The sequence below is a fragment of the Prunus dulcis genome, chromosome 5 (genome assembly GCF_902201215.1).
Source record: "Prunus dulcis chromosome 5, ALMONDv2, whole genome shotgun sequence".
Taxonomy (NCBI): Eukaryota; Viridiplantae; Streptophyta; class Magnoliopsida; order Rosales; family Rosaceae; genus Prunus; species Prunus dulcis.
Window position 1 is genome coordinate 12,524,366 of NC_047654.1, and position 21,591 is coordinate 12,545,956.

The 21,591-nt window shown below is 37.8% G+C and overlaps 5 protein-coding genes across 6 annotated transcripts; 3 read left to right on the forward strand and 2 right to left on the reverse strand.

Moving 5' to 3' along the window:
* Positions 1 to 705: 705 nt before the first annotated feature.
* LOC117628270 (protein MHF1 homolog) lies at positions 706 to 2,333 on the reverse strand. The gene is made up of 4 exons (XM_034360687.1): positions 2,056 to 2,333; positions 1,884 to 1,955; positions 1,182 to 1,262; positions 706 to 1,014 (listed from the first exon to the last, which is right to left on the reverse strand). The coding sequence occupies exons 1-4, from the start codon at positions 2,138 to 2,140 to the stop codon at positions 866 to 868; spliced, it is 387 nt and encodes a 128-aa protein (XP_034216578.1). The 5' UTR covers positions 2,141 to 2,333; the 3' UTR covers positions 706 to 865.
* Positions 2,334 to 3,656: 1,323 nt separating this feature from the next.
* On the forward strand, positions 3,657 to 4,911 carry LOC117628796 (trihelix transcription factor ASR3-like). The gene is made up of 2 exons (XM_034361320.1): positions 3,657 to 4,386; positions 4,625 to 4,911. The coding sequence occupies exons 1-2, from the start codon at positions 3,657 to 3,659 to the stop codon at positions 4,909 to 4,911; spliced, it is 1,017 nt and encodes a 338-aa protein (XP_034217211.1).
* A 391-nt stretch (positions 4,912 to 5,302) lies between these two features.
* On the reverse strand, positions 5,303 to 7,014 carry LOC117628795 (magnesium protoporphyrin IX methyltransferase, chloroplastic). Its single transcript, XM_034361319.1, has 2 exons — positions 6,239 to 7,014; positions 5,303 to 5,939 (listed from the first exon to the last, which is right to left on the reverse strand). The coding sequence occupies exons 1-2, from the start codon at positions 6,797 to 6,799 to the stop codon at positions 5,529 to 5,531; spliced, it is 972 nt and encodes a 323-aa protein (XP_034217210.1). The 5' UTR covers positions 6,800 to 7,014; the 3' UTR covers positions 5,303 to 5,528.
* A 516-nt stretch (positions 7,015 to 7,530) lies between these two features.
* On the forward strand, positions 7,531 to 14,821 carry LOC117627599 (probable alpha-mannosidase At5g13980). Of its 2 annotated transcripts, none has more exons than XM_034359757.1 (29): positions 7,531 to 8,036; positions 8,113 to 8,196; positions 8,308 to 8,396; positions 8,569 to 8,743; positions 8,876 to 8,995; positions 9,146 to 9,232; positions 9,333 to 9,404; positions 9,547 to 9,660; positions 9,780 to 9,880; positions 9,971 to 10,064; positions 10,175 to 10,342; positions 10,412 to 10,501; positions 10,623 to 10,688; positions 10,777 to 10,833; positions 11,084 to 11,303; positions 11,425 to 11,564; positions 11,683 to 11,748; positions 11,852 to 11,911; positions 12,002 to 12,073; positions 12,248 to 12,295; positions 12,401 to 12,520; positions 12,686 to 12,751; positions 13,017 to 13,129; positions 13,325 to 13,409; positions 13,505 to 13,615; positions 13,696 to 13,791; positions 13,959 to 14,006; positions 14,096 to 14,164; positions 14,251 to 14,821. In XM_034359757.1, exons 1-29 carry the CDS (start codon positions 7,836 to 7,838, stop codon positions 14,461 to 14,463), a joined length of 3,045 nt encoding a protein of 1,014 aa, XP_034215648.1. In that variant the 5' UTR covers positions 7,531 to 7,835; the 3' UTR covers positions 14,464 to 14,821. The 2 variants fall into 2 exon arrangements, with proteins under 2 accessions (XP_034215648.1, XP_034215647.1); XM_034359756.1 differs by having other exon boundaries at positions 7,708 to 8,036; positions 11,993 to 12,073.
* A 1,231-nt stretch (positions 14,822 to 16,052) lies between these two features.
* On the forward strand, positions 16,053 to 21,104 carry LOC117628722 (signal recognition particle subunit SRP68). The gene is made up of 14 exons (XM_034361227.1): positions 16,053 to 16,188; positions 16,278 to 16,381; positions 16,467 to 16,533; positions 16,622 to 16,732; positions 16,920 to 17,115; positions 17,357 to 17,442; positions 17,805 to 18,000; positions 18,112 to 18,223; positions 18,395 to 18,522; positions 18,654 to 18,860; positions 19,003 to 19,112; positions 19,562 to 19,691; positions 19,986 to 20,135; positions 20,679 to 21,104. Exons 2-14 carry the CDS (start codon positions 16,288 to 16,290, stop codon positions 20,898 to 20,900), a joined length of 1,809 nt encoding a protein of 602 aa, XP_034217118.1. The 5' UTR covers positions 16,053 to 16,188; positions 16,278 to 16,287; the 3' UTR covers positions 20,901 to 21,104.
* The last annotated feature ends 487 nt before the right edge of the window (positions 21,105 to 21,591 follow it).

Here is a 21,591-nt window from a genome sequence, read left to right on the forward strand (position 1 = left end):
TTTTTGGCTTTGAAAATATCTCCGGTCCTTTTGTACCCAAAAAGAAAATATATACCTGTGATTCTGACAAAAAGTAACTCAATCTCGTCACCTCTCCTCCACCAGCAACGACAAAAACTAGAATTTTTACACAACTTTGAAACAACAATCCAAGCAATGAACTATTGAACATCTTCCAGCTTTTCCTACGATTTATCCAAGTACACATTCTTATGTTTTTGCTACAAACTGTTCACATATGGAAGTTCTTGCATTACAAAATTGAGAATTGGTTGGTTCAATGGGCCATTTACTCATACTAGACAAAAACCCTTTTAGTGTGGGGCCTGTGGATAAGGTGCTTTTCAGTTGGGCCAGTGGAAAAGTACCCAGAATTCTGTTTGGCATGACCCGCTAATAACCAAATTTGGGAGAAAAACTTAGTTGGAAGGGGCATAGCGGCATAGCAGCTATCTCCGTCCAATAATGACATACCAAGTGAAAGTGTTATCACTCGTGTCGTAGCATTATTGGTTGGGAATAACAAAATAGTGATATCCCTTTCTCCAAATTTGGGGCAAGTATGGGCAAAAGCTTCTCCATAGTAATGCTTTCCATTTTGATACTTTCCAATCATTTCAGTGACCAGAAAATTAAACAGGAGAGAAATCTAAGTCATATATTGAATGACACAGGATAATGGTAGTAGTATAATCTGAAACGGTGTTTGAACTCAAGCTAAGTTTTCATATGTATTTACTCGGAATTCTTCAGCAAGTCACATGATGCAGAAGTTAAAAGGTCAAACAAGTCGCAGCTTTCTTACATGAGATATCCAATTCTTTGGTGTGCTTTAGTAATCAAGTTAAGGTAGAGACGTACCCAGCTAAGAATCTGGAATATGGACTACGCTGGTAGTTGCTTGGTCTTCCTTTTTTGATGATTTCTTTCTCTTCCTCTCAGATTGGGGCTCTCTGGCTTTCAGATCATTGCTGAAGGACCTCAATAAGGCAGCCAGATGTTCATTTCTATGTGCTGAAACCATGTTTTTCCAAGAAGAATTAGTACATCCAGAGTTCAAACATACAAAAACGGAAGACAGAACAGAACAACTAGGTTCATAAGAGCTTGTGGCAAATTGGTATATCATTCAATTTCGTTGAAGTTGATATCCATTCAAACTCGAAGGGTTGAACACTCACCAGAAAGTATGACATCTTCCATGTTTGCAGTTTTACGACCAGCGTGTTGGGCAAATAACTCCAGGTCCTTTGCCAACTGTTCTGTTTTGCAAAATTGCAAGGCTTCCATTAGTTTCAATTCAGCCTTTTCCTAATGATGATTGGAACCCATTATTGACATTTTTCATACAGGATATTGTATCACTCTAGAGTAGACTTTCACTACAATTGTTAGGCTGAACAAATTTATGACATACAAATTTCTTAGGGTGAGTTGTATGATGTCACAATTCTTTACTTCATGAGCAATATTCTTAGACTTGATGCTCAAATTAGACATGCAGAACGTGTTTCACAGATCAAAATATTCAAAACATCCCACAATTATCTCTCAACAACCCTCTTACTAACAAATCTAACCGGAATTGTTTCGATCCGCATTTACGAAAGTAGACCCACTTCCTAATCAGACATTTCGTTCGTCTATCAAACTCTAAGAACCCAATTCTGAAACAACAATTTCTCACTTTCTAGTAAAAGAGGCATTTCATTTGGAATGTTTAAGCACAATAACCATACCATTCTGTTTCTGTCAGTTGAATGCACCAGTCGAATTGTATGATTATCGCAATTTGGAATTTATGACCCAAAAAAGAAATAGATTATCGCAATTTATCTTACATTCTTAATTGCATGGCAAATATCGAAGTTATAGGCAAATACCAGTAAATTTGAAGGCCAAATCGGCAATGCAAGTCATCACGGGTCCCGAAATTTCCATGTCGTTTCTCTTCGCTGTTCAGTGAAATGGCATTTGACAAGTGAGAAGTGAGAACCAGAAACAAAATCAAGACGATCCAATTAATGAAACTACGCAGATTGAAGAATGTGGTACCTTCGGCTTCGGCGATAGAGATGGTGGAGACTCTGAATCGATCTCTCAAAAGCTCGCTCACCGAGTCTTCTTCTTCCCTCCCCATTTTCTTTTGCTCTGAAAAAAAAAAAAAAAAAAACTAGGGTTCCAAACTAGTTATTTACTGATACAATTACGCGCGGGAAAATGGAGTTCAACGCATTGTTTTGCAAAGTGAAATGGTTTAAAGTAGTGTTTGAAAACTTAGGTTTCGAACCAAAAGAAAAAAAGAAGGAAAAATCGGCCTAGGCGGCCGCCTAGGCGCTAAGCGGGTCGGGTCCTATTTATTTATTTATTATTCATTTTCTGACTTTAAAGGGCTTTTTCTGAATAGACCCATTATAAAATGACAAGGGTTTTTTAATATTCACATCCTATAACAAAACAAATAAACTTAATATTCAAGTATAACAAACTGATTAAGGGTCATTTTGGCATTACTGTATTGTAAAAATAATCGTTGTCAGATTTGTTGTGAAAGAAAGTAGTTTGGTGTTTGGTAAACAATGAAATTTGTACTAATTCTCGCATAATCAGAAAATAAAAGCACCTCATTAACTGTTTTCCCTTGTAACTTTTTCTTACAAATTTTTTTTAATAATAAGTGATTTTTTCATAGTTTATCAAATGGGCTGGGTTTCCCAAATTTTAAAAAAAAAAAAAACTACTTATCACCCCAAATAAGTAATGCCAAACGGATACTAACTCTTAATTTAAAAGCATTTTTCATTTGAACTTTATAAGAGATTTTAGGTTACAACCTTCATTCTTCGAGGATAAAAAAAAAAGTATTAAAATAGAAAAAACTTTTTTCCTTTTCAATACGTGGTATTGTCTGTATGGATAACTATGTGGTATGAATGTCCTATTGCAAATTAACTTGATGATGTTATGACAGCTGCTAATATTTCCATAATTATTTTATTTTTTTTCTTCTATTATGATGATTTGAAGATAATGCCGTTGTCTCTAAACATGATTTCTCCTTTATCACGAAATCAATGATTTGTCAATATGTATTCAATAAAATCTGTAGTTTCCTTGTTTGACAGAAAAATAATAATAATTTTTAGTTTCCTTAACTCAGGATTGACCAGGCACATCTGAGCTCGTAAGGCATTTCCTTAGGACTTGGAAAACTGATTAGGTAACGCCAAAACGCACAAGATACCCTATATGAATTACATGAGTTACAAAAAATTTAAGTGGCGGCTAACTAATCCATGTTAGAAAATGGACGGATTGAGAACGTTATGTAGCGGTGCTACAATCATATCGAAAAACTTGTCACAAAAATTCAATTAGCAGTGCCTAAACAAGTGATGCACCTGTGACCTATAAGGAGGGATGATGCCCTACATGGAAGAATATTAATTCACCAGTGACCACAGGAAAGAACAATGGAAGAATAGGCTGTAAATTTACTTAAAAAATAGGATTGTTTCCAATAAATGGAGGACAGTGGACACTGAATTACATATAGGAAGGAGTAGCCATCGTCACAAAAGTTTACATCCCCTTGTTGGAACAGTCCTCTGATCTAACCAAAACTTAGTCTAATAAGAGCACCCTTTTGGCTCTTCATGGCATTAGACTCAATCAAACATGAAGGTGCTAGCTCTACTACATCTGACCAGGTTGACAGACAGCAGGTGCCGAATGGGAGCAGTGACGACAGAGCCAAACGACACCCTCGATGGACCAGGCACGAGACGTTTGTCCTCATAGAGGGTAAGAAGGTCGTGGAGAATGCGGTTCAGAAGGGCCGCAGCAGATCTTCTTCAGCCTTGGGGTCCGACCATTTTGAACCAAAGTGGGATCTGGTCTCATCATACTGTAAGCAGCGAGGTGTGAGCAGAGAGCCAGTTCAGTGCAGGAAAAGATGGAGCAATCTTCTTGTTGATTTCAAGAAAATCAGGAACTGGGAGTCACAGATAAAAGGAGCGGCTGAGTCTTTTTGGGTGATGAGAAATGATGTGAGGAAGGAGAGGAAGCTTCCCGGTTTCTTCGATCGGGAAGTTTACAACATCTTGGATGGAAATGCTGTGACTGCAACAGCAGCATGTCCACTGGCATTGTTTATCCCAGTACAAACAGATGCACAGAGTGGTGATGGGGCAGAAGAGGCAGCTGCAGAAGAAGAAGAGGAGGAGGAACCTGGAAAAGCTGCCAATGGCCTTCAACAGGATATGGCAGAAGATGGTTTATGTTCAGATTCTGAGGAGTCAGAGCAAGAGGAGACAGAGTCCAAGAAGGAAAACCTGATGCAAGACAGTCCTGCAACAACAGTCACAACTCCAATGCCTTCTTCAGGTGATATTGATTTTCTTTGCATTCAAATCATTTCATCACGAACATGGCCAAATGACTCTAACATTCGACTATCATAATCGTCCAACCATATAAGCTTTCGGGCTATGGTTTTTGCAAAAGGCTTGCGGAGGCTCCTCATATGAATGCAAAAGATATATCTAAATAGATAGTCATAACATAATACATTGGGCTTGGAGCAAACTAAGAACTTGTATTTTGTTGTTCTTCTATCATACAGGCACAATAAAAGAGAAACGGGGTTTAGACTCAAATACATGTGGAGAGCATATCTCTCAGGAGAAACGGAAGCAGAGACGGTTGGCAGTAGACGGATGTGAAGCCAACTACAGTGACCAGTTGATCAGAGTACTTGAGAGGAACAACGCCCTGCTGAATGCCCAACTTGAAGCTCGTAACATAAATTGCCATTTGGATAGGGAACAGAGGAAGGAGCAAAGTAACAGCTTACTTGGTGCCATCAGCAAGGTCACAGATGCTCTAGTGAGAATCGCAGATAAATTATGATCAAACTTCATGGTAAAGTGAAAGACCCTAAGAAGCTGCATGTTAGAGTGTACCATGTAGGAGGGATCCTCTTAGAGTTTTTGTTTAGTGCATCTTAAGCTCATTTCTTCTTTCTTCTTCTACCAGTCACCGACTCTATACAGAGATCACACAGAGTCTTTTTAGCTTAGGGGTTTGATCGTTGATCTGTTTGGAACTAGTTACCATTCTGGTGATGAATTTCTGGCCATCTCTTCTCCTAAGAAAAACAAAAACAAAAACAAAACAAAATTTCTTGCCATCTACCTACTAAAATGGAAACCAGGAGAAACAAATTTCAGAAAAGTTTCTCGCCATCCAACCAACCAGAGTGAAACAGGAAGGCATACATAAACTTGCAATGAACTTGGCATCAAAGTCAACCAATTCAAATGTCATATAAATAACACAAAATTGTCATTAACATCAAAAGTTTGATACATCAACATCTTGTATAAATAATACATGCCATACATACACGTAGAGGATGAGATTCATGAGAACGTACATGCAAACGAGCTTTACAAACTGTTAGAGGAAGATCCTAAGCATTTTTAGGAATCAGAGCAAAGGAAGAACTCAAATATGGCCTCTCTTCCTTATTTAGCAGGAACAGCCTCAACCAGCCTCGAAAAATAAAATTGTGTAGTGGTTAGTCCTCTCTTCCTTATCCTCCACCCAACCTTCTTTAAAGCCCTCTCAACATCTGCCTCCGCGTGTAGATATGCCCTCGTTGCCTTCGAAGGCCCCGGGAACAACTCTCCTATCCTCTTTAGCAAATCATAATACAATGTCTTTGGTGCAAAACTGATAAGTAATCTATTTTCAGCCAATGAAGCAAGATGGGCAATCATCGCATCAGCCTTGCTCTGTGGGTAATGAATCAAAACATCTAGACAGACCACTGTGTCATACTTCCCATCCAAGCTCTCTAAATCCTTCACTTCAAATTTTGGCATTACTGGCCCTCCTGAGAACCCACGATTGCTCAACTGAAGCTGCTCTCTTGCCTGCATAAAAAACCAAAATTTGAGGTTTATGATTATCAAAAGCTCAAAATCAATTTGCTTTTCAATTGCCAAAAAGCTCAAAATCAGTGTGCTTTTCAGTTAAGAAAAAGCTCAAATGGGCAAATCAACCCAGTCATCAACAATTCACATTCAAGCAAAAATATCACCAATACCAACCCAGATAAGCAAATTCCATTTCCACCAAAACCCACATTGCCAATCGGCCCAATCCCATCAAATTTGAGATTTCCCTCCAAAACCCACCAAAGAAGCAGTCTTTTTACTTCATAAAAACTCACCTGCTTCTCAGCCTCAGCAACCATGGCAGCTGAAATATCAGCAGCAGTGACAACGGCACCTTCCTTCGCCAGCGGAATCGCCAAACAGCCCGTCCCGCACCCAGCGTCACACACAGTAACCCCTTCAAGCTTTCCTTCATCGGTCAGCATCTTCATCACATTTTCAACGGTCTTGGAGTGCCCAAGCCTGATATCTCTCTGAACCCTGTTGACGTCATCCGTCTCGCCATATATCTTCTTCCACCGCTCGAACCCGGACTTGTTGAAGTAGTCCTTCACCACCTCCTTATCGCCGCCGCCGACCTCCTCGGCTTGGAGGCGACGGCGCCTCTCTGGGTCGGCTAAGGAGAGCGCGGCGGCGAGTGCGGCTACCGAGCCGCCTCCGATAGCGGCGATGGTGGCGCTGTCGACGTCGGCGACGGCTGTGAGGGGCGGCGGGATGGCGAAGAGGGGCTTGGTGGCGGTGGTGGTGGGTCTTAGGGTGGTAGAGGGTTTTGGGGAGAATCTGGGGTGTGGGTTGTGGAAGTGGAGTGGGGAAGATAGTGAGGCTGAAGATGCCATTTTTGTTTTTGATTAGCTTCTTTGGTTCTCCGACCGGCGAGAGAGAGAGTGGGGTGTAGAGACTGTATGGAAGTTGGGTAGTTGATGAGCTATCCTGATAGGATAAGAGTTCGGGTTTCCTCGATTTCCGTGGGTCCCGCCTTTTTTCTTTTCTTTTAAGGTTGTGTTTGGTTGTTCTGAAACCAATGATGAATGTCATTCTCATTCTAGAGAAACAAGAACCAATGATCCTCATTTTATTTGAAATAGTATCCTTTTTATTTATTCTAGAGGAATAGGAATCGAACACAAATTCCCGATACATCAATAAATAGTATTTGAAATTTATGGAAATCTTTATCATTCAAAATTACTACAAACTCATTTTTGCTAAGAAATGAGAAGGGAACGAGGAAACAGAAATAAGTGCTTATTCCTTATATGAAGTTGTAAATGAACTTTGCGTATATGTATTTCGTAAATGTAGTACAAAGGTTTCTTTTGGTCAAATCGAAAGTTCCGAACTTGACAGCCCAAGTCAAAATACAATTTAAATCACTCAAACAGGCCCTAAGAGCATCACCAGTGAGGGAGGGAGTGCATTTTTGAAAGTATAGAGCCACTTTTACTTCCCTTTTATATCTCTAAGGGATATATATACGTTTTCTACTGTATGTTTAGCACACATCTGGAATTACATGCGACCATTGGTAATGCTTTAACAACCCCTGCGCTACGCGGTGACTAATTTTCAAAAAACCATATTTACAACACACAGTCCTATAGAACAGTGACTTCACAGCGCCAAGAGCCAACGGCCAAAAGCCAAAAACCAAAAGACCAAGACTCGGTATAATTTTCTCTTTTGGTAGGAAAGTTTAAGCAAAGACAGACCAACTTTAGTATATTGAAAACCAACTCTTAACTACAAGACAAAACCAACTAGATTGGTACGTCTTCTTCATTGATCTTTTCGCTCGATCACTCTCGACCCACCTCTCAATTCTATATATATAAACACTTTCTGGGTTTGGTTTTCTCTCTCACTCTGTCAAAAATGGCGCTTGAAGCTTGCTTTCGGCTGCTCTTGCTACTGCTTCTGTTTCTAATTGCAGAACCCAAGTATGTGCAGTACAATACGACGTCGCGCCTCGTCCCCGGGAAGCTCAACGTTCATTTAGTCCCTCACACCCACGACGACGTCGGATGGTTGAAGACCGTTGACCAGTACTATGTTGGCTCCAACAATTCCATTCAGGTCGTTATCTTCTAATAATTTTAATCTCAATATTTGTTTCTGCTTTTTAATTAATTTCTGCTTTTAAAAATCGCAGGGAGCTTGTGTTCAAAACGTGCTGGATTCTTTGGTTCCCGCATTGCTGGCCGATAAGAACCGCAAGTTCATATATGTTGAGCAGGCAATCATTAGTCTTTTTCACTTTTTCTTTTCTGGGTATAAATAAAGTTGGAATTTTGAATTGGATTTTTTGGGTAGCGGTGAATGAAATTAAAGTGCTTTGTAAATGCAGGCGTTTTTTCAACGTTGGTGGAGAGAGCAGAGTGAGGGAACCCAGAACACGGTCAGGCGGCTAGTCAACAATGGTCAACTGGAACTCATGTACAAAACCTGCAATGTCTTTGGCATTAGCTATAGGGCTGCAATTTTAGTCAAAGTTTTAATCTTTTTGTTTTGAGTCTGTTCAAGTAGGCTGCTATGAGTTTGAAAGAGTACATATTTTTGTTGTGTTTTTTTCATTTGGGTTTTGGGTTGCTTAAATTTTGTGTGGCAGAAATGGGGGGATGTGCATGCATGATGAGGCTGCTCCTCATTACATCGATATGATCGATCAGACGACCCTCGGGCATCAATTTATTAAAGAAGAATTCAATATGACTCCAAGAATTGGCTGGCAAATCGACCCATTTGGACATTCTGCAGTGCAGGCTTACCTTTTGGGGGCCGAGGTATGCTTTTTTATTCAGCTTTATTTGTTACTGAAACTGTTAGTTGGTTTATCAGTTACCCGATTTGTATCATGCATTAGTGAGTGATTTTGCGAAACCATTTATTAAACATCAGCCCTTTTGTTGGCATAGGCTGGATTTGACTCTCTTTTCTTTGCGCGAATCGACTACCAAGACAGAGAGAAACGGAAAAATGAGAAAAGCCTTGAGGTTGTCTGGAGGGGTTCTAAGAGTCTCGGTTCATCTGCACAGGTGTGTGCCACTGCCACAAAGTTTATGTAGTTCTGATGTTCTAGTTGAACTAATTCAAATATCAATGTTCTGCTTTGAAACTATGTTTTTCTGATTGCTTACATTTGAATATTGGAAATGTTTTATGGATCAAATTCTTTGTGTGTGTAGATTTTTGCTGGTGCATTCCCTAAGAATTATGAACCTCCTACTGATAATTTCTACTTTGAAGTTAATGACGAATCCCCTATTGTGCAAGTAAGTTCACAGTCAAGTGAAGCTGACAGGATATTGACATCTACCTATGTGCTCAGTAGTTATGGAAATATTTTTTCACTTTGTCCTTCCTTGTGTGAAGGATGATATGGATCTGTTTGACTACAATGTGCCCGATCGCGTTAATGAGTTTGTATCTGCTGCAATATCACAAGTAAGATGCATAATCTGATATTGGCACTCAGCAAGATAATCACTTTTTCATCTGTTTAGGCTGTCAGCCAGCCAAACTTTACTTTAAGAAAGAGTAAAAAATCTGTTAAGGTTTATATAAATTACTTGCTTTTCTTATCCAGGCAAACATTACTCGTACAAATCATATCATGTGGACCATGGGAACGGACTTCAAGTATCAGTATGCTAATTCATGGTTCAGGCAGATGGATAAGTTCATTCATTATGTGAATCAAGTTAGTCCAAGGCTGTAAACATTGTTGCCATTTTGCCTTTTCTGCCCTTTTAATGGCATTGTATCTAAATACTTAATAATTTTGTATGTTAATGGAAGTACTTGTATTAATGCTTGCAGGATGGACGTGTCAATGCCCTATACTCAACCCCATCAATATACACTGATGCCAAGTATGCAGCAAATGAATCCTGGCCGATCAAGAGTGACGACTTCTTTCCGTGAGCTAAATTTTTGAAATTCAATTTCACTTTTTCACTTTTTCTATTCCTTTTCTCGTCTGTTGACCTGTTGTTATGTGTTTTTATCAGATATGCTGACAAAGTGAATGCTTACTGGACTGGATATTTTACAAGCAGGCCAGCCATAAAAGGCTATGTTAGAGCTTTGAGCGGCTACTTTTTGGTAAACTCTTATGAACATTTTAGTTTCTCTTGCTAAGTATTACACGTTAGGCTCTTAGAAAAGTGTCCAGTCCATACTATTATGGTAACTGTGGTTCAATTTATGAACAGGCAGCAAGACAATTTGAGTTTTTTAAGGGAATGAGTAAATCGAGGCCTAACACAGATTCTTTGGCTGATGCATTAGCAATTGCTCAACATCATGATGCAGTTAGTGGCACAGAGAAACAGCATGTGGCTGATGACTATGCAAAACGACTTTCAATAGGTTACAATGAGGTAAAACTTGACCTCTCCAGACATTCTCAGTAGTTTCTTAATTTTTACTTCATGAAACTGTTCTTGCAGGCTGAGAAGGTTGTTGCAGAATCACTTGCTTGCATGACAGAGTCGAGATCAGAAGCTGGCTGCAATAGTCCATCAACTAAGTTTCAACAGGCAAATTAAAGTTTGACCCTTTGTCCTACAATTTTCAGCTGTTTGAGTTCGCAACTGGACTAACAAACTGAAATTACGTCTATCTTTTCTTTTCAAATTTGCAATTATATTCTTATTTCAGTGTCCACTTCTGAATATTAGCTATTGCCCCCCATCAGAAGCTGATCTGTCAAATGGGAAATCGCTGGTGAGGATAGTTTGATGATGACATTTGAACTCCGGCATGTAAGTGTTGATTAAGAAGTACGAATTCCATGATGTATTCTTTTTTGTAGGTTATTGTTGTCTATAACTCTCTTGGATGGAAGAGAGAGGATATCATCAAGATTCCTGTGAGTAATTATTTCCTGTTCCATGTTGTAATCCTTACCTTTGTTTTTAGATGGAAAGCAGTAATTCAGTTATTTCTTCCATTCGTGCATGAAGTGTTTTTAGCTTATAGATGTACTTTCCAAAACCAACAATAAGCAATCTGTTTGTCGCTTTGCGTATAACATGAGCAATGTGTTTTCTGTATGCATACAATTTGTGCATGCATGTTGATTTATTTGTTTTGAATACTTATTTTACGTTCTGGTACAGGTTGTCAGTGCAAATGTCACTGTAAGGGACTTTACAGGAAAAGAAATTGAATCACAACTCCTACCTCTGCTTAATGCGTCAGTCGGCATAAGAAATGACCATGTTAGGGCATATCTGGGAATATCTCCAAGTGTGACCCCAAGTTATTGGCTTACATTTTCAGCAACTGTACCACCTCTTGGTTTTAGCACTTACATTGTCTCAAGTGCCACACAGACAGGTTAACCATGTGAATTCCTATGCATTATAATACTCATGCAACATAAAATAAAGCAACTGGATTAGTTCTCTATAAATTTAATGACTCAGATTTTGTTTCATATGCCACCTTACATGTGCAGCTACTAGTTCAGCGAGACGAACAGTATACAAGTCAGAAGCAAGTCAAAATGATACCATAGAAGTTGGGCCAGGAAACTTGAAACTTATTTATTCTGGAAATAAAGGGAAACTTACTCAATACTTTAACAGTAGAAGCTCGGTATGTAATTCACACAATTGTAATATACTTGTTTCCAAACTTTGCTTGATATATAACTTTATTTTCCTTTATAGTTATGTTGCATGCGTCTGATTTAGTATTTAGTTTACAACTGAAGGTCAAAGAGTCAATAGAACAATCATTCAGCTACTACGCTGGAGATGATGGAAGTGTGGATAAACAGGTAATGCAGAGATATATTGAAGTCTTTTGTTGTGGTTGTTACACATTTTAAATGTTATCATATATAGTAAAGATTGAAAACGAAATATTTCAATTTTCTGAAGGCTGATGGAGCATACATCTTCCGCCCTAATGGTACATATCCCATCCAGTCTGAAGGACAGGTACTTACATAATATCTTTGATGCACTGATTCAACTTCTATCATATGCAATCACAATAAGAAATAGTGGATTTATCATCAGAAATTGCAGGATCATTTAACTGTTCTGAGGGGACCATTGCTAGATGAAGTACATCAGAGGATCAACTCTTGGATATATCAGGTGGTTATCCCTGTCAGTTGAACAATGTATCAGCCATCTTGTCTAACTTTCTTCCTCTGTTAAAGAACATGATAAAAATATTGGAGAATACGATATATACATATGTTTTTTCACGGCATCAAGATTCCATTATCGATACTAACAATAGTATATACTTGTTGCATGGTTAAGCAGGTCACTAGAGTGTACAAGGAAAAAGAGCATGCTGAGATTGAATTTACAGTGAGTTAACTGCACTCTATTGCATATTTCCATTGCATTTGTCATGCGAATATAAAGAATTGCTATTTGGAGAATTTTCCTTGTACAACAATGTTCTCATTTCAGGTTGGGCCTATACCAATTGGTGATGGAATTGGAAAAGAGATTGTAACTAAGATTACAACCAGCATGGAAACTAACAAAACATTCTATACAGATTCCAACGGGCGTGATTTTATTGAAAGAGTATGTTGTGTGCTTGCTTTCATTGGCGGTTAAATCATCATAAATAGAACATGTTGGCTAGCCAAGATCTGAATAGACTTGTTCAGCCTCTACAAGTTGCAAGAAAGCAACAAGTGAGTCTAAGCTGTAGTTGGACATTGTCTTAAACAAATTATCATTTTGCAGATTCGAGACTATAGAAAAGACTGGGACTTGCAAGTGAATCAACCTGTTGCAGGAAATTATTATCCGGTATGTATGTATGTTTAATTACTACAATCAATGGGTTTTATTGTCTCACGCTTTACTACACTTATGTATCTTTCACCTTAAAGTAGCCTGTAAATGGAAAAAATGGAAAAAAGAAAAGTTGACCAAGAATTTTTAAATTAATCATTGGTTTCACACCTATCAGTATGTACTTATAAATGTATAAGAAGTTTAATTATCCATCTAAACTACTGTAATTATGAAGTGATTAGTTTCTTTAACAAATTCTAATTTATTTTCGTTTCAGATTAACCTCGGAATCTATGCGAAAGATAACAACACAGAGATGTCAGTACTAGTAGATAGATCTGTAGGTGGATCCAGCATTGTGGATGGGCAATTGGAACTGATGGTTCACAGGTTTGTGTTGTACTTTACTTTAGATTTGCATTTTTACTCTGCCTAATTATGTCTATTTTTTAGTATTGATCTTCCCCTCCTCAGTCTTGAATCTAACCAGCTTCATTTCACTTCACACTGGGTCTGCAGAGAATAATTATTTCCTAACATAATGTACTTTCGGAATAAGTGACATGGAATTTCCCCTTTTATTAGGAGGTTGCTCCATGATGATGACAGAGGTGTTGAAGAACCACTAAATGAAACTGTGTGCATTCAAGATGTTTGCAAAGGACTAACAGTATGATCATAAAAATCAACCTTGCGGTTCTTACTGTTCACAAATACCAGAATTTTCACGTTTGATATGCTTGCTTGATTAAAACACTTTGACAGATCACGGGAAAGTACTATCTCAGACTCGATCCTCTAGGAGAGGGCGCTAAATGGCGTCGATCATTTGGTCAGGAGATATATTCTCCATTTCTTTTAGCCTTTACAGAACAGGTAAAAATGAACGAAGTTGCGGTGTTCTTGTAGCTGCCTAGAGGGCTCATCTGTAACTCTAATGGCTGATTTTCTTTCAGGAAGGAGATACCTGGACAAGTTCTCATGTGACAACCTTTTCATGGATGGATCCTTCCTACGTTTTACCTGATAATGTTGCAATAATAACCCTCCAGGTTCGTATTTCTCATCCAGAAGTAGAACAGAAGATTTCCCTTGTCATGAATTCCAGAGCAACACCCTATATAAATGATAGAATTTTCTCTATCATGAACATTGTTGATCTTTCGTCCAAAAAATAAAAATAAAGAACATTGTTGATCCCGTTTCTTGAACTCTGTAGGAGCTGGAGGATGGGAAACTTCTGTTTCGTCTCGCACATTTATACGAGGTTTTAGTTTCTAACTTATATATACTCACCAATTCAGCTATGTACTCTAATAAGGCTCTGATACTTGTATGGTGTATATCAAATGCTAGATTGAAGAGGATAAGGATCTTTCAGTTATGGCAAGTGTAGAGCTCAAAAAGGTGTTTGCAGATAAGAAGGTAGCAGAAATGACAAAACTTTACTGGTCTGTAATACTAACCATCTAAATCCTTATGGTAATATTTTTCCTTTCCATAACATTCAGATAAACAAAGTGGCAGAAATGAGTTTATCTGCTAACCAAGAAAGAGCAGAGATGGAGAAGAAGAGACTGACGTGGAAAGTGGAAGGCTCCTCTGAAGAAGAAGATGCGGCCAAAGTGATGAGGGGAGGGCCTGTTGATCCAACAAAGCTGGTGGTGGATGTTGCTCCAATGGAAATTCGAACATTCATCATCGACTTCTATTCCAAGCATTAGACTGCCGACATGTATGGATGCGATTTTCAACATTTGGTAGGCCACGTTTTTCAACAATAGACTTTGCTATCGCAATGAGTTCGTCAAGGGCGCTTGGAGTTCTTCAATTTAGCAGTCACTGAATGGACATGTATGGCCAGGCACGGAGATGAGGGACCAAGTAGTATGAAATTCAAAGGCGTTTAATGTTATTGCTTAACCTATCTTTTCTCAATAAAAATCAGTTTTCTTCTTTGGAAACTTGTAACACGTGTGTTTTTAGCATGAAATACTGAAATTGATCTGTATCATCAACATTAACCTGTGTCAACTTGATGAGATTAAATTTGGTAAAAATGAAAGAGCAGTTCTAGCTAAAGCATGAGCATAAATGGTACAACGTCTAAGTTGGTATTGAAAATTCCAGTTCTGATTATCAGATGTTCATCCTTACTCGTTTTAGTTATAATATGTAGGCTTATGCCTCCTTTATGAAAGGGAGCTTGCTCTTTGAAAAATATCAAAATTGGGAAACGGCACGGCATTAATACCGTACCATTCTATAATTTTTCAAGTGGCAGGTTCATTCTTCTCTCAAACTATATAGATTTTTTAATGCTGCTTTTACCAAATCAAAGAGGAGTATGAAAACAATCCTTCAGAGTCATTGGTTATAGGTGCTTGGGTCAAAAGGTTTAGGTTTGTGGGTAGTCGGATGAATCATAAGTACAGGGAAAACTGTCATTAAACAAGATGGTGAGGGTGACAACTCAAAAGACTATTCCAACAGAAATTTAGGATTGAAATTGAAAGGCCTTTATGTTGTTGCTTGTTATATAAGACAATATGATCATGTGGATCAGTAACCCAGCTTCTCTCAATAGAAATCAGTTTTCTTCTTTGCAAAATTATAACACTTGTCCTTTTAGCATGAAATACTAAAGCATGGGCATAAATGTTACAGCATCTAATCTAAGTTGGTATTGAAAAGTCACTCTGTAGAGGTTACATAATCATATGGCAACACTCCAGCTCTGATTCATCCCTACCATGACAATTCAGTCATATTATGATGGCCATTTTTATTCCCAGTTAAATAAAGGTTAATATATATATATATAAAGCAAAAGACACAGAATGATGAAACATTCAAAATGCCAGAAAATGTCATTGGTTAATGTAAATATTAAGAATTGAAATTATTAATTAAATGAGGATAATGTGGTACATTCACATTTTTTTATATTAAAAAAATTAAAATTAAAAACAAAATCAGATATTATGTCCTACTTTTATGAAACATAAGTACCTATGTTATATTTTCTTAATTCTAAAAATAAATAAAAAAACCAACGCATGTGCCAAGGGGCTAGTGAAAAGGAAAAGAGAATGTAATAAGAGGTAAAATGGTAATTTTGAATTTTGAATTTTTAAAAAAAATAATAAAGAGTCCATTTTGGAAATTCAAATAAAATTATAATTGAATTACCCATTTTAGAATTGAAATGGAATTACAATTTAAAGTTGAATGACCCATTCTTTTTTTAAGGTCGTAAAGTTGAATTACCCATTATAGAATTACAATTACAATTACAAATTATGCCCCTTCACGTGTGCACGTGCCGTAACAGCGCCAAAGGCAATACACAAACTAGTACGAGCCACAGAGAGAGAGAGAGATCACTGCGAGGCAGCCGCCGGAGAAATCAATCCAATTACAATACCCGATACATCACCTTATCCAAGGTAGGTTTTCTCGGCAACCGAACGTCGTCGTTTCGGTGCGAAATTCATTCTGCTAATCAGTTGATTTGTGTCATTCTTCTTCAAACAAGGCCTTTTGAGATGGGGAAAGATAGCCAGGCGTCGTCGGCTATGGAAATCGACGACCTCAAGTCAAATAGCTCCGATCAGATCGCCCCTAAATTCTCCATTAACGGTTCGTTCTCTGATCCCTTCGTTTTTCAAATCATTACATCATTTCCGTCCTTTTATTTATTTATTTAAAATGTTGATTTTTACAGTGTTGCAGCTCTTGAAATCTGCTCAGATGCAGCATGGTTTGCGCCACGGCGATTACACTCGCTATCGGTACATTCATCGTCATTTAGTTTAATTTCTGTTTTATTGTTTTCCTTTTTCTCTTTCTGAAGTTTTGGTTTTTTTTTTTTTTTTGCAGGAGGTATTGCACTGCTCGGTTGAGGAGGTTGTATAAGTCATTGAAGTTCACTCATGGCCGTGGTAAATACACCCGCAGAGCCATAACTGAATCTACTGTCACTGAAGTGAGGTGGGTTTTCTTTTTTCTATGCCTTTTGTTTGTGGGATTGAATTGCATGTTTCAAACACTTGCATTCTCATTTGGTTTATTTGGGTTTTCTGGTTTTATTGCTTGATTAGCTGAATGCATGAAGTTTGAAGTATGGAGAAACAATAGTTTCATGCTTGACAGTTTAAATTTTGTGGCTTTGTGATAGGTTTCTTCATGTTGTTCTTTATACGGCGGAGAGAGCTTGGAGCCATGCCATGGAAAAAAGACAGGTTCTGGATGGTCCAAATGCTCGTCAACGGATCTATCTAATTGGTAGGCTGAGGAAGGCGGTAAAATGGGCTACTCTCTTTGCACAGTTGTGTGCAATCAAAGGAGATTCCAGAACTTCTTTAGAAGCTGAGGTGCGTCTGACATTGCCTTGTTTTGAGTTGCATGTTCTTTGGCTCTTGCATATTATGTCCTGTTCTAAATTTATAATTATCTTTGGGTCATAATATGATGTGTTCCAGATGTGTAATTGCCAGCAGTATTCTTTATAATCATATGGTATGCTTAACATGCGATTTACATTCATTAGGAGAACTTTTGTATCAAGTGGCATGATTGCTTTTCTTCTCACCTTGCTCGTTTTAATTTATGCAGGCTTATGCCTCCTTTATGAAAGGGAGCTTGCTGTTTGAACAAGATCAAAATTGGGACACAGCATTAATGAATTTCAAAAGTGCCAGGTTCATTCTTCTCTCAAACTATATATATTCTTTAATGCTGCTTTTATATTAGAAATGCATGGGCACTGTCTCCCCTTGATCGATAAGTCCACCTTAAAAACATTTATAAAGAATCCCATTTCAAATAATGTGATGCCTTTAGTTTTTGTTTGCCCCAAAAGTCTTCATTATCAACAATCAGAAGCATTAAACTATTAAAGTGCATGCGAAATATGAAACATAATTTCTCTAATTGCTTTTTGTTGCAAATCAATTCTTATGGAACAGATACAACATTTGAGTTGAGATGGATATGCATGTATGGAGTCGAGTATTGTTGGTTTAATGAGTAGTGTATGGCTAACTTTGTTAATACGTTATAGGGCTGTTTATGAGGAACTTGCGAAATATGGAGACCTGGAGAGTCAAGTTTTGTGCCGTGAGCGTGTTGAAGAATTAGAACCTAGTATTCGATACTGCCTGCACAAGGTTGGAGAGTCAAATCTACAAGCCTCCGAACTTCTACAAATTGGTGAGATGGAAGGACCTGCTCTTGACCTCTTCAAGGCTAAGTTGGAGGTAAGTTTGATTGTTATTAAAAGTAAACCAAACATGTGATGCTTTTTCATTCCTTTATCCCTCAGAGGCTTCTTTTTATTCTACTGATGACTTGAAGAAACTTGGATATAGGCTGTTATGGCTGAGGCAAGATCTCAACAGGCTGCCTCCATGACAGAGTTTCATTGGCTTGGTCATAGATTTCCAATATCGAATCCAAAAACTCGAGTTTCCATTTTAAAAGGTAAGTAATTTGTTTAATTTCGTTGTTTCTTAATATAAGGGCTCCGACATAAATAAATTGTTGTGCAAATATAGTGTCTGATTCATCATATAATTTTTCTTTCTTTCTTTTTTCACGTTTATAATCCTAATAAAGTGCCATGTTTTGTTTTGATGTGATAACCATGTTCAGCTCAAGAATTGGAGAAAGATGTACTTGGTTCATCAGCTAATTCACTCCCACCAGAGAAAAAACTAGGCATTTTTGACAAAATCTTTACTGCATACCATGAGGCAAGGAGCTGCATTCGCAATGACTTGGTATGGAAGTTGCTCAATATTAGAACATTTCTGTTTTTGATGCCTACCCCAAGAGGGACATTTGTTTTTGTCCCGTGCTTCAGCATTACTCTGTATTCTTCATGCTGCTGTTCCTGAAGCGTTGTATATAGGCCAGTGCAGGTAATTCTGAAAATGTAAAGGATGACCTTAATGGCCTCGACAAAGCTGTTAGTGCTGTTTTAGGACAACGAACTATTGAGCGCAACCAACTGTTAGTTAACAATGCAAAGAGTAAACTCACCAAACGACGTGATGACAAAAACGAGAAAGCTACTAAGCCTGAAGAGCTCGTTCGGTTATATGATCTCTTATTACAGGTTGGATGTCTCTGTTTTGCATTGTTTCTTTCTTGCCTTTCTTTTTGTGGAGATGCTTTCCCGTTGATTGCTGACTTTGTTAGAGGCTGATATCTGAGGCTAAAAATTGAATACCTTATGTAATTGTTGCTATGATTGGCAGAATACATCCGATCTTTCAGATTTAGTCAGTTCTGGAAGGGATAGAAAACCCGAAGAAGTAGCATTCACGGAAGATTGTGAACTTAAAAGTTTGGCTTTCCGAGCAGAAAGGTTTTTCTTTTCATTTCTTTTTTGGCTTACTGCTGTACATAAATGCTATGTTTTGGGGATTGCTTCTGTATTTGTCTTTTCTCATTGAATCTTGATATCAGGACACCTTTATCTTCCATAAAATCATTGGCCATAGTACATTAATCTCTTATGATCTTTCTCTTGCCCTTGTAGGACTATTTATGTAAACATCACAAGTGGTTTTCTTGCATTTCAATTGACTTTTAGGAATAGCTACCAATTTATGTATCCTCTTTCTTCTTGTTTCACTCCTTAGAAAAAGTTGTGGCATATAATGTCGAGGATGCGCTATATCTCTGTTCATGCTTGTTAAATTTCCTTTGCTTCTTAAACAAATAACCAAGGTTCTGCTTTTATCATTTGGTATTTGGGTGTCAAGAGATATTATTCCATTCTATCAATTTATAGGCATCCCAACTTTTTGTCAGGTGTTTCTTTTTGGGAAGATCATACAGCTTGGCTGGTAAGAGGGTAGAAGCATATGCATTGTACTGCCATGCCCGCTCTCTTGCCGAGACTGCCCTACAGAAATTCCAAGCTGTGAATAATGGTGATCAGGTGCGTACTAGTGTATGCTTCTTATTTTTGGCAGTATATTTGCATAAATATTGAATAAATATGATTGACCTCTTTACTATGATTAAATACTCTTTTTTCAGATATATCTTGTGTAGCTAGGCTATTTTAGTCTGACCTTTGGTTCCCATTGCAACTGGGAAAAACAAAGGTCTTCTTGAGTTAAAGCTTTCATTTAGTTGACATCTTATCATAGCAGATACCAACTTTCATGAATAAGCTCTAAGATGAACTAGTATTTAACTCGGATTGGTTCTATCTTTTTCCTTTTAGCAGATGATCATCGAAGAGTTGAAGATATTGTATGATGAATGCAGATCTAACAGTTGTATAGAGCATGCCACCGGGATCATGGAGGAGCTGAAGGCTCCTGAGAATCTTTCAAAAAAGATATCCAGTATCAATTTAACTGGCGTTGATAAGAAGGTACAAATTAGTCTTTTCCTCATCCTCAAAGAATAAACCAATGTTGTGCAGAAACTCTGTAATTTTTGCAAGAAAAAATTGCTGGCTAATGAGATCTAAACTATTTAGTTAACAAATGTTCAGCATTTTATTTGGTTAATGTATAAATGTGTCAGCCATGATAGTTTTGCGTACCAGATCAGGCTCCTCTCCATTTGGGTGCAGAAATGAAGAGGTGTACTTGAATCTGGACAATTAAGGTGGTCTTTGGCCTGTCTAGGCTTGCCCAGACCTTAGACCGTCCAGATTCAAGAACTGGCCTTTTCATTGTGTATTAGTTAGGCTTTTCTATAGATGTTCAAACTATTATGTGTTATCTAGGTTGTGAGAAACTGAGACTCCAAACTAGTGATAATTTGCTAAATTTCCTTCTTTTGGATAAGTTTTTTCTGACAAAATTGCCTATTAGCATCTCTGCGATTATGCTCATTTTGGAAGATGTAGTAGAATGTGCCTGAGTCTATTATTACGTTTCTGTGATTTGCTGATTTGGATCTTTTTCAGGTGGAGAAATTCCTCCTTGAGAAACTCGATGTCTATGAGTCTGCAGTTGGTGAATCCAATGTGAAAAGTGCTCCGCGGATTGAAGCTTTCCCTCCTTCGTTTCAATCAATAACTCGCAATCCCATTGTTCTGGACCTTGCCTATAACCACATTGATTTCCCATCTCTTCAACATAGGATGAGGAAAGACAAAAGTGGCTTCCTTAGTAGGTTTTGGGGATGAGTTCTACACAGTAGGTTCATTTTATACGCTGAAGAATTTGAGGATTTTACTGTTAATTGTACTCTGTCCTTGGCCTCATAGAAGCCAATTTTGAAATTAGAAAAAAGGGAATATGGAGATGCAACTTTTATTTTTGATGTGGAATGATAGAAAATATTAACAGAACTTGAAATTTCAGAGTGGAAATTGTTGCGGTTATTCTCATTGGAATTTTTGGCCGTTTTGGAATTTATTTTTCTCATTGAATATGCGGCCCTTCCCTTGTCTGTGGGTCTAGCAAAACTTGGTTTTCAACTTATTATTGGTACCTAACAATGAAGTTTCAATCAGTGTCATGAAGCGCTGAAAAAAGCTGTTGGGCGAGTATCTTTCTTCACCAAGGAAGCATGTATCTTAGCAACCCTGGATTAGATACAATTAGGGATAAGTTATTGTCTATAAGAGTAAACTATTGATTTGTACTTAATTTTTGATTTGCCCCCTGAACTTATACTTAATTTTTCATTTGCCCCATGATATTTTTTTAAAATCAATTTAGGATATGAACTCTTTTTTTTTCTTTTCTTTTTTTTAAATTTATTCCATCGATAGTCTATTCTAAGGGGAGGTGGAATTCTATTTTAAGGGAGGGGGGCACCCACAAGGGGATTCGAACTTTCATTTCTTCTAAATCTAAGAAAAGTCGGAAAAA